The sequence below is a fragment of the Rhincodon typus genome, chromosome 37 (genome assembly GCF_021869965.1).
Source record: "Rhincodon typus isolate 14 chromosome 37, sRhiTyp1.1, whole genome shotgun sequence".
Taxonomy (NCBI): domain Eukaryota; kingdom Metazoa; phylum Chordata; class Chondrichthyes; order Orectolobiformes; family Rhincodontidae; genus Rhincodon; species Rhincodon typus.
This window is the reverse complement of record NC_063368.1, coordinates 13453257-13470627: the sequence shown is the minus strand read 5'-3', so window position 1 is coordinate 13470627 and position 17371 is coordinate 13453257. Positions and strand designations below refer to the sequence as shown.

General features: G+C 46.0%; 1 protein-coding gene across 1 annotated transcript in view; it reads right to left on the bottom strand.

Moving 5' to 3' along the window:
• LOC109922483 (myosin-binding protein C, fast-type-like) overlaps nucleotides 1–17371 on the bottom strand; it is an 80117-nt gene that overhangs the window by 20874 nt on the left and 41872 nt on the right. The window contains exons 16-26 of the mRNA XM_048617364.1: nucleotides 17090–17255; nucleotides 16626–16732; nucleotides 15623–15652; nucleotides 15148–15290; nucleotides 11574–11733; nucleotides 10537–10641; nucleotides 7717–7905; nucleotides 7264–7398; nucleotides 4460–4627; nucleotides 2987–3075; nucleotides 487–682 (exon numbers count right to left, since the gene is read on the bottom strand). Coding sequence (XP_048473321.1) covers nucleotides 487–682; nucleotides 2987–3075; nucleotides 4460–4627; nucleotides 7264–7398; nucleotides 7717–7905; nucleotides 10537–10641; nucleotides 11574–11733; nucleotides 15148–15290; nucleotides 15623–15652; nucleotides 16626–16732; nucleotides 17090–17255 — 1488 coding nt within the window. The remainder of the gene's footprint in view (nucleotides 1–486; nucleotides 683–2986; nucleotides 3076–4459; nucleotides 4628–7263; nucleotides 7399–7716; nucleotides 7906–10536; nucleotides 10642–11573; nucleotides 11734–15147; nucleotides 15291–15622; nucleotides 15653–16625; nucleotides 16733–17089; nucleotides 17256–17371) is intronic.

The window sequence follows — 17371 nt, the reverse complement described above, 5'->3', positions numbered from 1 at the left end:
TTTGGTATAGTGCACAGTCTGCTCTCTGAAGCCTTAAAGCGGGAATTAGATTCTGAATCCTGGCTGCTGCAGAGTTTGCAACATACAGTACAGAAGGCTAGCCTCTTTATAGGAAACACATGACTCACATTCTCCTGGATTGTTTGTGATCATCTGAGTGAGTCAAAGAAGAATTTTCTATAATATTGTTCCCCTTACTATCCCTGTCTTTTATTCCCAGAAAATCTCCTGACAGCAAGGAGGGAGTGAGGATGTGGGTGAAAGGTAAAGAGAGGGAAGAAGCATCTAGACATGATGCTCCCATCACTATGGTCTCAGGTTTGATGGTCTTTTCCTGCTTGTCAGTTTCATTCATTCTTATGTTCCCAGACGTCAATTTTGTAAAAGTATCTTTCATGGCAGATTTAAATTTCTCTATCAAATTAAAGCTGAGGGGCTTCTTTGGCTGTGCATAAGTAATGATGCCAGCCAGTCCATAGTACTTACCAACAACCTGAATTTTGACTGTTGCCTTGTCAACCAAGTTCTCAATATGAACACTGAGCTCATACTTCCCAGAGTGACTGCGCTCAGCACTTCGGATAAATAGAATAGTGTCCACTTCGCTGTTGCGGGTACTGACTGTCTTGGCATCCAATGGCTGCCCATCTTTCAACCATGTGACCAAAGGTCGTGGCTTCCCCTGATGTGGATCAAAGTTCAAAGAGTCAGTTCAATGCAAACAGCGAAGCATACCCGTGAATCAAATCAAGGCTGTGCTTTTAATTCTGAAATTAATTCAGCTCATTCAGTTCTCTCTCCCCCACTCCTGAAGACTGCCACAATGCTCTGTACAAATAGGTAAGTGACTGGGTCTGATTTTATGTGTAGAATTGACTCTCCTGGACACAAGAGATCAAGGAGGGACAAAATTGTGGAGGACAGAATGCAACGTAAGTCAACTAAAAGTCATTCTTGGCATTAGTCGATTTCATTATGAGAATGGACAAAGTAGATGAGGCATCTCTACCTTAAAATTCAGAAGAATGAGAAATGATCCCATTGAAATGAATAACATTCTCAAGGGGCTGGCTTTGAGAAGATGTTTCCCCAGCTGGACAGTCCAGAACCAGGGTTTACAGTCTCAGGAATCATTTGTAAATATCTTCACTCCAGAGGGTTGCGAATCTTTGGAATTCGGTACCCCAAGGGACTGTTGAGTACATTCAAGGCAGAGGCTGATAGATTTTTGGACACAGAAGGAATCAATGAATATTGGAACAGTCTGGAAGAAAGTGAAACTAAAGTAGAAACTTCCCCACGATTATACTAAACGGCAGAGGCAGCCAAATGTACTGTTGGTGCTCCCATTCCTTATGATTTTACAGGGGTCAGATATATTTCATGCTTATTTAGGCCCTAATGCTGGTTCCAAAGGACTAGCCTCATAGAAAGTCATGTGAAGGAAAGACAACTTGGAAAAATTTCTCTGGAGATTACTGAAAACAAAAATTGCTGGGAATCACCAATGAAGAGCCATCTAGACTTGAAACATTAGCTTGTTCTCTCTCCACAGATGCTGCCCAACCCGCTGTGATTTCCAGCAATTTTTGATTTCAGTACAGATTCCAGTATCTGCAGTAATTTGCTCCTCTCTGGAGATTAGTTGCATTGGGTAGAGTTCATAATGGAGTGTGATGGAGGTCAGAGTGGGATACATTCTAAATAATCTGTAGCAAGGACTTGACTTGTTTTCACATCTTGTGTTTGCATTGCTAACGTGTCTTCAGATTGAGGAGTGGGGAAAGAAAGTGGCGACACGATGGCTCACAGTGCCAGGGATCCGGGTTCGATTCCAGCCTCGGGTGACTGTCTGTGTGGAGTTTGCACATTCTCCCTGTGTCTGCCTGGGTTTCCGCTGGGTGCTCCGGTTGCCGCTGGGTGCTCCAGTTTCCTCCCACAGTTCAAAGATGTGCAGTTTAGGTGGGTTGGCCATGCTAAATTACCTGCAGTGTTCATGGATGTGTAGGTTAGGTGCGTTAAGCCATAGGAAATGCAGGGTTACAGGGATAGGGTAGGGGGATGGCCTTCGGATCATTGGTGTGGATTTGTTGGGCCGAATGGTTTGTTTCCAAACTGTGGGGATTCTACTAAAACAGCCGGCACGGTGGCTAGCACTGCTGCCTCACAGCACCAGGGACCTGGGTTCAATTCTAGTCTCAGGCAACTGTCTGTGTGGAGTTTGCACATGTCCCTGTGTCTGCATAGGTTTCCACTGGGTGCTCTGGTTTCCTTACACATTCCAAAGGTGTGCAGGTTAGATGGATTGGCCATGCTAAGTTGCCCATAGTGTCCAGGAATGTGTAGGTTAGGTGGATCAGCCATGGGAAATACAGGGTTACAAGGATAGGGAAGGGGATGAATCTGGGAGGAATGCTGTTTGGAGAGTTGGTGTGGTCATATTGGGCCGAATGACCTGTTTGCTCCTTGTTGTTACAAGTGGTGAATATCCCACTTGCCAGGGGTTCAATCCCCAGATGGGATGGCCATGCTGTTTCTCACACAGGCACAAAGGATCAAATGATCTCATTCAGGCTGTAATTCAATGATTTATTTTCTTCTTTTTTGGAATGTGGGCATCATTAGTATTTGCTACCTGAAACTAATCAGCCTTGAACCACATTGCCATAGATTTGCAGTCACATGTAAGCCAGACCAGATGAGGATGGCAGATTTCCTTCCCTGAAGGGCATTAGTGAACCAGATGGGTTTTTTTGCAATAATCGATGATTGCTTTACAGTCTATACTCCAGATTATGAAATTGAATTCAAATTCCAACAGCTACTGCTGAGGGATTTGAACCCACACTGTGAGCATCACCTGGAGCCTCTGGATTAGCAGTCTGGTGGCTTTACCATTACGCCACCATCCAAAGAGCAGGTCGACAAAGACTTTGTAGCTATATATCCCAAGCCACGCTTACATACATGAAAAAAATCTCCTCACCTGGAAAGGGATCATAAGATTGATTTGTTGGCCGACTTTGCGGATGAATGTGTGTCTCAGTCGGCGTGGTAGCCAGATTTTTGGGTGTTCTACAAGGAAAAGAAAGGAACAGGAAGTTAACAGTGCACCTTAGCAAGTCTGTAGTGCCTTGGCCTTGAGGATCAAACAGATGATTATGATGAAGCTCTCAAGAATCAAACTTGATCAGAGGCTATCCAGAGTACCTGCACCACAGTACTGTTTATATTACTTTACGGTATTGTCCCCTAAGCAACTAATCCCTTTTCTGCTTGTATTACTCTACTTAGAAACTGGCCTTTCAGCCCAAGTGATCCACACTTGTGTTTACACACCCATCTTTATATCAGCATAACCTTGCATTCCTCCCTCTCTCGTGTGCTTATTGAGTTTCCAAGGTTCCCTTAAAGCAATCTATCACATTTCCAGCTCACTGTGTAGCAGGAAGTTCCATGTTCCATCCTGTCCCAAACTAAAGAGGATTGTGCGCACAGGAGGCTATGTTTGCCAAGAGAATCAGAGCATTCCAGGTGCGGATTGATATATCTTTATTGGGTGACAAAGTGGTGGCGAGCAAACAGAATTAAACAAACACAGAAAACGCTGGAGAAACCCAACAGATCTGGCAGCATCTATGACAAGAGGAACTGAGTTAATGTTCCGAGGTTGGTATGACTTGGCAGCACAATTGCTCAGTGGTTAGCACTGCTACCTCATGGCGCCAGGGAACTGAGTTCGATTCCATGCCCAGGCAACTGTCTGATTGGAGTTTGCACGTTCTCCCTGTGCCCTTGTGTGGACTTCCTCCCACACTGCAAGGATGTGCAGGTTAGGGAGGACTGGCCATGCTAAATTGCCCATAGTGTCCAGGGATGTGCAAGGTAGGTGGATCATCCTTGGGAAATGCAGGGTAGAGAGGTGGGTTTGGGTAGAATGCTCTTCAGAGGGATGTTACAGACTCAATGGGTTGAATGGCCTGCTTTCACACTGTAGGGATTCTCTGACTCTTCATTCTCTGAAGAAGATTCATTGTAGACTCAAAACATTAACTCTGTTTCTCTCTTTGCAGATGCTGCCAGACCTGCTGAGTTTCTTCAGCAATTTCTGCATTCGATTTCTGGCATTTTGCAGTATTTTGGGGTTTTTAATTTGAGGAATTACAGTACAGATTGGCCATGATGAAACTGGATACTGGAACCAAGGGGATGTATGAATGGTGTCCCCATGCAGCTACTGATCCTAACAAGGGGTCTTCCTACTCAGGCAGATCTCGAAGATTTATGGAAAGTTACTAAAAAATTATGAGGATTTCCCGCAAAGGAAACATATCACACGAATAGATATAGGCTCACGATCCTGGGTTCCACTGCCGTACTCCCAGACCCCTCAAAGCTAAAACCTCTGTTATTGACCTAAGTATTTTTATTTTTGCATCGATCATGTGGATTTACTTACGGACTATCTCACGGATAGTGACTGGCTGGGAGAGCATTGTGGGCTTGCTCTTTCCAGCTATGTTCACTGCCCGCACACGGAAATTAATCTTCTCTCCTGTTGGGAGGTTTTTCACGGTGAATCCGAGACGCTCCACCAGTTCAGTATTGGCTGCGATCCATTCGTCGGCTGCAGAGGCAGAAAGGTTTGCAGTTAAGACGACAGTGAGCTACCAGAATCAAAACCTGAGATGGATGGATTCAGGCAAAGTGAGAGCAGGTGGTGTTCAGGAACCGAGGCAGGTAGCTGGAGTTCAGAGACGGACCTGCCATGGTCTATTTGAATAGCAAAGAACGAAGAACAATACAAGCACAGGAACAGGCCCTTTGGCACTCCAAGCCTGCGCTGCCACATTTTGCCCTTCCATACGAAAACTGTCTTCACTTACAGGATCTGTATAGCCGCTATTCCCTTCCTATTCATGTATTTGTCCAGGTGCTTCTTGAATGCTGCTACTCTATCTGCTTCCACCCCCTCTTCTGGCAGCGTATTCCAGTCACTCACCACCCTTTGCGTGAAAAACTTGTCTCGCACATCTCTTTTAAACGCCCCCTTCACACACCTTGAACCTGGTAACTGACTCCTCCACCCTGGGAAAAAGCCTCATACTTTCCACTCTATCCATGCTATTCATGATCTTATAAATGTTTATCAGGTCGCCCCGCAACCTCCTGTGTTCCCGTGAAAACAAACCCTGTCTATCCATACCTTCATAACTAAAATCCGCCACACCAGGCAACATTCTAGTAAACCTTTTCTGTACCCTCTCCAAAGCATCCACATCCTTCTGGTCGTGTGGTGACCAGAACTATATGCAATTTTCCAAGTGCGGCCTAACTAAAGATCTATAAAGCTGCAATACAGCGTGCCTATCCTTTGACTTAATACACCTTCCAATGAAGGCAAGCATGCCATAGGCCTTATTTACTACCTCATCCACCTGTGCTAGCAGCACAGGCTCTGTCCCACTCCTTTCCCGAACTTAACCAGATTGTCATCGGAATTATGTTGTGGAAAGCAAGTTTTTTTTTACACAGAGGAAAGAGGAACTGAAAAGGTTACAGGGTTAGGATAGGGGATGGGTCTGGGCAGGATGCTCTTTGGAGGGTCGGTGTGGACTTGATGGGCCAAATGGCCTGCTTCCACACTTTAGGTTTTCTGTGATTCTGTGAAAGGGATTTAGGGAAGTTGATAAATTGATTTCACCATAAGAAATAAAAGCAGGGTAGATCATTCACCTGCTCAACTCATCAGTAAGATTATGCCAACTGTGGACTGAATTCCAATTTCCTAACTTGCCACCCATAATCCTCAACTTCTTTGTCATTCCAAAACCTGTCCAAATGGGTCTTGAATATATTCAATGGCAAAGTCTCCATTATGTGCTGAGGGAGAGAATTCCAAAGACTAACAACCCTCTGAGAGAAGAAATTCCTCCTCATCTCCACGTTTTATTGGAGAGGCCCTATTTTTAAACTGTGCCCCCTTGTTCTTAATTGCTCAATATTTCATCTTTCGTGGTTGGAAACGCCAATGAGATAGGGTATCAGCCACGATCATACTGAATGGCGGAGCAGGCTTGAAGGGCCGAAGGGCCGAATGGCCTACCCCTTGCTCCTGGTTTTTATGTTCAATAGCTGTCAGCATTAGCTCGAATTAAATAATCAAGTATCACTCTAAGATACGGAACAAGATTTCATGTTTTGAGTCGATGCCCATTTTTGGATTGGGATGGGACCTGGACTCCACACTGTTTCAGGAGCAGTCACCTGGCCGTGACCTTCCATGAATTGGCCAGTAGGAGTCACTGCAGCACCAAAGTGACACTGAAAGAAAGGAAGACGATGCCTCCATCTTGAGGTAACTTCTCGACAACTTTAAAACATTTTTGAACAAAAAAATGGGACACAGCCTCTGGTCCTCCAGTGGGGAGAGGGTCTCTTGGGAGGGAGTGGGTTGGGGGGGGGGGGTCATAATTGCAGTCAGCCTCAGAAAATTGGCCTTTGTCCCTGAATAAAGGTTTCCCAAAAGATAGGCTATGATCCCCAAGACAAAAGACTTCTGGGTAGCCAGCTCTGAGACTGCAATGTTGTTAAGAGCTGAATGGCCCCCTTTAAATAGGTGCCATTTATTTTATAATGATAGGTGTGGCCTAAAGGACGGATCTTTGAGGCCTGATTGCTGCTGCAAAAGAATTACTGTGAGAAGGTAGTTTCTTTCAAAAAAGAAATCAACCTTGTCCTACACACCACTGCACCACTCGGCAACCGAAGCCCACCACCCTCTCCCCCCACTCCCCAATAACTCTCATGCCCCAAAACCTTCACTCTGGAGTCAGTGCAATTATTTTAACTCCCCTAACCCCCATTGTGACCCTAATTTTGAGGTTTGTACATTGGCATGACCCCCTCAGTAAGAAATGCGGGAGAACATGTTTGGGGTGGGGGGGGAGGGGGTGGTGTGTGAGGAGACCTGGGAGTGGGGGTGTGCAGATTCACAGCTGCCGTTGCTGCCTCAGAGGTCACAACCCCAACTCCCCACAATCCTGGCTTGAGACTCCCCCACTTTTGGGCAGATCCCGACCCCGTCTGTGGGGATCCAGGGCATGGTGGGACGAACCACTGCCTTAATTGGGTAGTGGAGACTTTGCAGGTGGGTAGCCTTTCCTGCCCCAAGCCCACCTCCAGTCAGAAATGGCCCCTGGGGCGGGATGGTACAGGTGTGCCCGTCGTTCTCACAGTGCCAGCTAACAGTGCGGTACTCACAGCCTTCCTTGGCGTATTCAATCAGGTAGCCGTCCACACCTCCTGCGCCAACCTTCTCGGGTATCCTCCACTTCAGGGTGATGGTGGTGTCGGTGACGTCCTCAACACACAGGTGTGATGGCTCACCGGGCACGGCTAGAGACGCAAAACATACGCTTAGTGGCAGGTTTGGTGTAGCACCTTCGGCCATCCTGGGATCCTCTAGCTAGCCATGACTCTCCATGCACGCACTTACAACCCCCAGCCTCCCGACATTCAGTCTATCAGAAAGATGGGAAGGGGCATATGTGTCCTAAAAACCACTGTGGGAAGGCAAATCCCTCTTCACAATTAAAAATGGGCTTTTCTCCACACCGCACACCCCCCCTCCCGCCCAAACCGGCCCCCAGCTGTAGAATTCCATTCCTCCATTTGCTCATTGCCATATGTTTGCCAATGCTGGCCTTGGCTTACCAAGTGGCATGAATGTCCTGGAGGAGGCACTAGGCTGCGAGACGCCGATGCCATTCACAGCGAATACCCGCATCTCGTAAAGGCACCCCTCAATCATCTGACTGACAGTGAAGGTCGTGTCTTGGACAGGGTCAAAGTTCAACTTCATCCACCTCATGCTCGTTTTCTTCTTCCTTTCCAGCAGGTAACCTGAAGGAAAGAGGCAAAGGATGAACCAAGTCCCACCAAGACTGCGGGACCCACAATGCATTGAGGTCCAGGAACCGTGCCACCTACTGCACACACCAGAGATACTGTACAACTTAACAAGAGGAGTCAGGATTCAGGTCAAACAATCATCTTTTGCATACTTACTCAAGGAAACATGGAAACATTAAAAAACAGGAACAGGAGTAGACCATTCGGCCCTTTGAGCCTGCTCTGTCATTCAAAAAATAATCATCATACTCAGTCCCCCGTTTCTCACTTTCTCCCTTTGATCCCTTTAGCCCTAAGAACTATATCTAACTCCTTTTGAAAAATATCTACCTCCTTCTCGAAAACGCACGGAGGGTAAACTTACTGTGAAGTGTAAAACCAACTCCGCTGGGTTACATTCACCTCCAAGCATTATACAATACATTACAATATACAATTCCCACATTTCTCCGTCCAGGTATTTTACATTACCTGCTGCCTTCCCACTGTTATCATAGGCATTGTCTAAACTTCAGCTAAAGCCAGCTCTATCATGTTGATAGCATGGGTCCTACATTTCTAACCATGCTTCGTCCAACTGTGGTTTCCATTTGCTTTTACAATATGGCTGAAAAATTAACCCTTAACTAACTGAAACGGACTCACTCCCTTCAGTGCGTTGAGAGGACTCTGTGTGTGAGCCATACTTTGAGCTGTTGTAGCTATGTCTGTGCTGTGTAGTTCTCCCACAGACAAATGCCTGCTGCTTATCTCATTTATTCCCTTGGTTCCCAGTGGCAGGGCTTCCCAGAGTGATGGGAAGGGGTTGTAACCCCCACATGGGGCCATGGGCTAAAATTGTGGTGTCACTAGGTCCAAGGTAGTACTGATGGGGCTCAGACCAAGTGACAAGAACTGTTATCCAGTTCCAACAGCCCCTCTCTGTCACGGAGGGCTTGTGAGGGATTTTCAAACCCTGAAATAGGGCACAGAGTGTCTGGGAAGTACTGCCCCAGGGCGTTCAGTATCTACACTCGCACTCTCAGAAGATGCACTGTCTTACTGGGCAACTGCTGCTGTTCAGAGTCCCTTGTCTCCCTAGCTTGTCCTAATCCATCATACAGCGCAGCAGAACTAGGCCATTCAGTCCATCATGTCTGCTCTACCATTCAATGAGTTTGTGGCCAATCTGATTAATCCTCAACTCCACTCTCCTGCCTTTTCCCCATAGCCCTCGATTCCCTTACTGATTAAAAATCTGTCCATTTCAGCCTCGAATATACTTAATGACCCAGCCTCAACAGCCTTCTGTGGTAAAGAATTCCACAAATTCACCACCTTCTGGGAGAAGAGATTCCTCTTCATGTCTGTCATAAATGGGTGGCTCCTCATTCTGATCCGAGACTCTCTCACAAGGATCATAGAATCCCTACAGTGTGGAAGCAGGCCATTCAGCCCATTGAGTCCACACTGACCTTCCAAAGAGCATCCCACCCAGACACAGCCCCCTACGCTATCCTATCCCTGTAACCCTGCATTTCCCATGGCCAATCCCCCTAACCTGCACATCCCTAGACATTATGGGTAATTTAGCATGGCCAATCCACCTAACCTTCAGATCTTTGGACTGTGGGAGGAAACTGGAGCACCTGAAGGAAACGCACACAGACACGGGAAGAATGTGCAAACAGTTGCCCAAGGGTGGAATTGAACCTGGGTCCCTGGTGCTGTGAGGTAACAGTGCTAACCACTGAGCCACCCTAAGGGGAGGCAAGGGGACAATGGGAGACAATCTTTCTGTATCTTCCTTGTCAATCCCTCTAAGTTGCTTACATGTTTCAATAAGGTCTCCTTTCATTCTTCTAAACAGGCCCAAACTACTCAAATTCTCCTCATGGGAAAATTTTCCCATACCTCGTATCAACCTAGTGAACTTTCTCTGGACTGCCTCCAACACTAGTATATCGCTCCTGAGATAAGGGGTCCAATCCATTATCCTGGGGAGTCAGGCTTGCTAATTCTCTGTAGTACTGCAAACTCTTATACTATGGTAGACATTACACTGAACAAAGGTCCTAAAAGGTGGGTGTGGCCTAAGTGGCCAATCTTTAAGGCGGGATTACAATGCTGGCATACCTAGTGATAAGTTAGGGGCATTTTACTTAAAAGCTCTGCCAGTCTGAACAGCCTGTATCCTCCCTATTCTCCCCTCCCGGTCACGCACTGTCCCCAAATCCCTCTGATCTCCTGAACCATCCCAATCTTTCCCCCCACCACAGCTTTTCCAGGTGACATTCAAACAGTAACAGCAGGGTTTGCGAAACTCCGTACTGCTGGGCCTCTCTCAGGCCTGTCCTGAAGTCACTTTGGTTAACAGAGCCGTTTCCTTTACACTTTTAATTAACAAAGAAGCCAAGGCTTCTTTGGGTTTGGCTGCACAAGCTAGAAAGCAAGAGGATGTTGTCATCTTTGGGTATGAGTTTTGCTTTCCCAAATAGCACACTTCCTGTAGCATTACTCTTCTGAAGCGAGCTGATTCACTCCCTTTTATTATAGACAAGTACGGTCTCTCAATTGTTCACCTCCTCTTCAAATGGTAAGACATCTTAACAGCGACAACCCCTTCCCTGGAGCACCCAGTACCTGTAATGGGCTGGCCACCATCATACTTTGGAACGTCCCATTCCACGATACACCAGTCCTCTCCAATGCCAACGATCTTGACATTCTCAGGGGGGTCAGGGACATCTGCAAAACAAAGGCTCATTTGCTCTGATTGCATTGACAAGCTGGCAACAACCACTGTTTCTCACTGGAAGCTCAACAGAGTTAAGGGGTCACTAAGACATGACCAAGCGTTCAAAGTGCTAGATGGTCTGAAGGTCTCAGAATCCCTTCAGAGAAGGGAAACTGTAGCATTTCCCAGACATGACCTCCATGGGATTCTGAAATGGCCTAGCAACAAAATCAAGTGCATCAAATGGTGACAGAGCGGTTGGATGACAGCATTGTGGGTAATCTTACACCATATAAGGTTCAAGAAGGTGACTCATTGTCATTTTCTCACAGATAAATAGGGACTGGACAACAGATTCTGGCCTCACCGATGACACCCAAAACTCCACAAATGCTTACATCATGTGGAGGCGCCGGTGTTGGACTGGGGTGGACAAAGTCAGAAGTCACACGATACCAGGTTATATCCAGCAGGTTTATTTGAAATCACAAACTTTCGGAGCCCTGCTCCTTCGTCCAGGTGAAGTCCACTCCAACAGCTCGTGATTTCAAATAAACCTGTTGGACTACAACCTTCTGACTTTGTCCACAAATGTATAAATAAGTAGAGAGATGATTACAAACCAATTACCCTGAAAATAATTAGAAGTTTCCTTTCTCACTCAAATGTTTTCCTACGGGTCAAGAGCAAACGGAAGGTGGAATTGGAAACGGGATGGGGATCAAAGTTTAAATTCCAAGATTACCTCAAGAATTAACACCTCTATGTCTGCACAAGTGAGGAAATATTTTTAGCATTCGGACTTCCATCAGAAATCTTTTCTCCAAAGACTGGATTAGTGGCAGCCCACTGCCCCTCTCTTTTCTGATCAGAACTTTTGTTCCTTTTGCCTTAAGTCCCATGCATTTGCTCCTACCACACCACCCATCCCTCAGAGACCTACCGACAACTTTGATGAAGATGACAGCCTTATCTTCACCCGCTGGGTTCTGCACCACGATTTCGTACTTTGCCTCATCCTCTCTCAGGGCTCCCTCCAACACCAAACTGCTGTTGTTGTTCTTCGTCTCAATACATAGGTGTCCTTCTACCTCCTTGATTTCCTAAATGTGAAGTTAACAAACAAAGGTACTGTCTTCGATTCCACCACTTTGTCAGTTTAATCATAGAATCCCTACAGCGTTGAAGCAGGCCGTTCAGCCCTTCAAAGAACATCCCACTCAGACCCACCTCCATATTCCATGGCCAATCCACTAACCTGCACATCTTTGGATTGTGGGAGGAAACCCACACAGACATGGAGAGAATATGCAAACTCCACTCAGACCTGAGGCTGGAATCCTGGTGGTGTCAGGCAGCAGTGCTAACCACTGAGCCACCGTGCTGTGGGACTAGTTTGGATTTGTTTGGGACTACCTTGGTCCCCCCATGCCGTCCTGACCCCCAATACTAAACACAAAGTCAATTTTTAAATTGGTGGACTACAACTGTCGCTCAGTTGGTTTAAAGTGATTGGTAAACAGTATTTTGTGGATTCTTTTAAGAGACATAGAATCCCTAGTGTGGAAGCAGGCCACTCTGCCCATCAAGTCCACACTGACCACCCCCCCGCCACCCCAAAGAGCATCCCACCCCCTACCCTATCTCTGCATTTCCCACCCTAGACACTATGGGCAATTTATAATGGCCAATCCACCCTAACATGCACATCTTTGTACTATGGGAGGAAAGCAGAGCACCCGAAAGAAACCCATGCAGACACAGGGAGAATGTGTAAACTCCAAACAGATTGTCGCCAGAGGCTGGAATCGAACCCAGTTCCCTCACACTGTGAGGCAGCAGTGCTACCTCTGGGGTGGCACAGTGGCTCAATGGCTCAATGGTTAGCACTGCTGCCTCACAGTGCCAGGGACCTGGGTTCAATTCCAGTATCAGCTGACTGTCTGTATGGAATTTGCACATTCTTCCCATGTCTGCATGGATTTCATGCAGGTGTTCCAGTTTCCTCCCACAGTCCAAAGATGTGCAGGTTAGGTGAATTGGCCATGCTAAATTACCCATAGTGTCAAGGGGTGTATAAGGTAGATGAATTAGCCATAGGAAATGTAGGGTTACTAGGGATGGGGATGGGTGGGATGCTCTTCGGAGGGGCAGTGTGGACTTGTTGGCCCGAATGGCCTGTTTCCACACTGTAGTGATTCTATTAGTCATATAGCATGGAAACAGGCCCTTCGGTCCAATCAGTCCATGCCAACCATAATCCCAAACCAGCTTGGCCCCTATCCCTCCAAACATTTCTTATTCACATACTTATCCAAACACCTTTTAAACGGTGTAACTATACCAGCATCCACCACTTCCTCTCAAAGTTCATTCCACACATGAACCACTCTCTGTGTAAATTAACTGTCCCTCATGTCTTTTTAATATTTTTCTCCTTTCACTGTAAAAATATGCCCCCTAGTCTTGAAATCCCTCACTCTAGGGAAAAGTCACCTGCCTTTCACCTTATCTATACCCCTCATGATTTTATAGACATCTATAAGGTCACCCCTCAACACTCCCAGTGACATCCTTGTAAATCTCTTCTGAACCACCTTCAACTTAATGATATTTTTCTTATAACCAGGGTGATCAGAACTGGACACAGTAGTCCAGAAGAGGCCTTGCCAACATCCTGTACAACCTCAACATGACGTCCCAACTCCTAAACTCAAAGGTCTGAGCAATGAAGACAAGCGTGCTAAATGCCTACTTAACCACCCTGTCTACATGTGATGCAAACTTCAAAGAAATAAGACCTGAACCCCTAGGCCTCTCTGTTCTACAACACTACCCTGGGCCCTACTTTTAATTGTATAAGTCCTGCCCTAGTTTGTTTTACCAAAATGCAATACTTCGCATTTATCCAATTTAAATTCCATCTGCCACTCTTCACTCTTCAGAGAGATTGAATCAGTTAGGATTATGTTCACTGGAGTTTAGAATGGGCACAACATCTATAAAATTCTAACAAGACTGGTCAGGGTAAAATGCAGGTAGGATGGTCCCAATGACTGAGGAGTCCAGAACCAGGGGTCACAGTCTAAAGATACAGGGTAGGCCGTTTAGGCTGAGAGACAGAGAGTGGTGTGCCAAAACATTGAGTGTTTGCTGGAAAAAGTCAGATATAATTCTTAGGGCCTTAGGGATCAGAGCAAAAGGGAGATATCATGAACAGGGAAACATGGGAAGAGAGATGATCAGCCATGATCATATTGAAAGACGGAGCAGACTTGAAGGGCCGACTGGCCTACTCCTCCTATCTTTCATGATTCAAGTCCCAGTCTAGAAACTTTGGCATGAAATCTAGGCTGACAGCTACAGTCTTAGTAACGAGGGAGTACTGCACAGTTGAAGGTGGTGCATTTTAAACAACAACATTAAACTGAGTCCATCTTCCCTTTCCTTGGGTATACAAGGCACCATATTGAAGAGGGGTGGGGTAGTTCTTCCTGGTGGCCAAAGTTCATCCTCAAGCAAAATCAGTAAAAATGGATGACCTGGTCATTATCACACTGTTGTTTAGAGAGAGCTTTCTGCTAACAAATTGGTTGCCCTTTATTCTGTATTTCCAACAGTCACAATTTCACTGGCTGCATAATGTTTCAGGATGCCCTGAGATACAGATGGATTGTTATGGAAATGCAGATACTTCAATAAGTCATACATTTGGCAGTCACTGCAGGATGTCAAAACTGTCAGATTTCAATAGCCTGGAAGGCTCAGGGGTCAAAGTCTGGAGCACCCAGGAGACAGTCACGTGGCCTATTGGATATGGTGTCTAATTTTAGTGTTAATCAAGGTGCCATTTGAGGATTGCAGGTTCAAATCCTTTTGTAATCAAACTTTTAAAGTGATGTTGAAAAAACCTTCTTCACATAATGAATAGTTAGGGTATAGCTCGCACTGCCTGAAGATGTGGTGGAGGCAGGTTCAACTGGGGCATTCAACAGGGTATTGGATGGTTTTTGTGGATAGTAACGATGTGTAGGGATATGGGGAGAAGGCAGGAGATCTGGATTAGAGAGCAGGTCTGGACTGGATACTTGATCTGGATTAGATATTAGATCTGGACTGGATAATCGATCCTGATTCGATAATAGATCTGGATTAGACAGTAGATCTAGATCAGATAACAGATCCAGACCAGATAGTAGATCTGGATTAGATAATAGATTTGGACTGGATAATAGATCCGGACTAGATAATAGATCCAGATTAGACAGTGGTTCTGGAATGGATAGTAGATCCGGTGCAGGCACAATGAGTTGAATGGCCTCCTTCTGCACTGTATCCATCTGTCTGGAAAATCCCCAGGGAGGGTGTCTGCGGGGTCCCGAAGGGGAGCTGGGGCTGAGATCTGGAGGGTCCAGGCATTAGGAACGCCAGACGCTGTGTGTCCAGAGCACGCTGAATTACAAACTAAGTAATTAGTTGTCCCAAGAACAACTGAGGGAACAACTGGCAATATTTACCTGGTCGGCCTTGTACCAAGTAATAGTGGGAGGAGGCTCACCGCTGGCGTCAACATCCAATCGGATCTTATTCCCAGCGACCACCACAATGGTATTCTGGGAAACCACACTGCCTGTGCAGTCAAGGTGGATCTTAGGAGGCTCTGTGTGCGAAAAAAATACACATTTTTAAAAAATGGACTGAAACAGAGGAAGGCCAGATCTCATCGAGGAAACATGAAAATGGAAAGTCAGATAAGAAAGCAGCAAATAAGGGAAACAGAAACAAAAAGAGAGAAAGACAGACAGAGAGGCAAAGAGAGAACGAGACTCTCATTTTCAGAAGCGCTCACATGCAATCACCATCAGAGAGAAGTCCCACTCAAGCCATAAAAATTCATTTAGCTGATCCACTCCGTTTAATTTAAAAATGTAAACACAATATTTCAATTGAACGACCTCACCACAACATTCAATACTGACATCCAAAAATCACCTTGTCGGGGTACGTAGTCAACTTTGATCTCTGGAAGACACAAAAAGAAAGACAGAGTGAAAATAAAGAGGACAGTGAAACCAGACTTCGAGCTTTCTTGCTGTTTGTTGTTTGTCAATAAGCCAAAACAGGTGCTTGGGAGCCACAAGAGGCCATTCAGCCCCTCAAGCCTAATCTACTGGTCAACGATTGGTCTGTATCCGAACTCCATGCATCCACTTAGTTTAATAAATCACTATTGTGATTTCCTGAATACTGTTGACTGCCAAACTCTCAGAGATAGTATTATTCATAAAGAAATTTAGACCTTTGGCTTGTTCACATTTTTGTATCTAAACACAATCCATTATAGATTGTATATACCCATTCACAGTCTTATACATTTCATAGAATCTCTACATTGTGGGAGCAGGCCATTCAGCCCATCAAGTCCACAGCGACCCTCTGAAGAACATCCTACCCCAACACACACACGCTGCCCTATCTTTGTAACCTTGCTTCTTCCATGCCCAATCCACCTAACCTGCACATATTTGGACTGTGGGAGGAAACCAGAGGAAACCCACACAGACACAGGGAGAACATGCAAACTCCACACAGGCAGTCACCCGAGGGTGCAATCAAACCCAGGTCCTTGGTGCTGTGAGGCAGCTGTACTAACCACTGAGCCACTGTGTCACCCTACAGTTGACATACCCAGTCACAGTCCTATATAGATTGTATACATCCATTTGCAATCCTGTACATATTATGTGTACCCAACCACAATCATGTCCATGTTGTATTTATCCATTTATAGTCATGCATGTAGAATGCATATACAATCACAGTTCTCTTTAGATTTTATATACCCATTTACAGACCTGTATATATTGAATATGCCCATTTATAATCCTCTATATGTTGTGTACACCCAATCACAGCCTGACATATACAATCTATACTCAGCCACAGTCTTGTGTGCATTGACTGATACAACGGGAGCTGGTGAAGTGGTCCGTACCTAAAAAGTTGAGCTTGGCAGAGATGGAGAGAGCATAACCATTTGGAATGAATGTGTAAGCAGCTTCGTCGTCTGGTGTGATGTCATCAATCACCAGCTTGTGAAACCTGTGGAGACGAACAAGGATGAGGTAGTGTGGCAGTACAAGGCATGTTTGGGGTGGGGCTGGGCTCGGATCAGTACACACAACAGAACTGGGAAACCCAATGATTCAGTACACACAACAGAACTGGGAAACCCAATGATACCAGCAACTCAAGTTGATGCGATCAGAATCTGTTGGGCATCCTTTCACTTCGGGCATGCCCGCCACTCAGACCAGTGTATGTAGAGAGACCTCTGAGGACTGGGGGGTGGGGTTTGAGCCTGGCCTGACACTGTGGATGGCATTTGGAGGGCGACCGGGGAGGTGGCAGGAGCAGGAATCCAAGTGGATCACTGTGGGGGGTGATGGCGGAACATACCTGCCGTTATGGGTGATGTGAACGCGTTTGCTGGGGATGATCTCAATTCCATTCTTCAGCCACTTGCCTGTCACCTTCTCATCGGATACCTCGCATTTAAAAACCGCCTGCTCCTGGGCCTTCAGTGTCAGGTCAGCAAAACTCTGCAGCACCTCCAGGACCTTGTCTGAAACACACACGTAAAGAAAAGCACATGACAGAGTTGATTTCAAGCTCGCCTCTGGAAAATAAAAATTACTTTCTTTCTTGCCAGCTCAATGCCTCAAGACCTGGAGTGTAGCC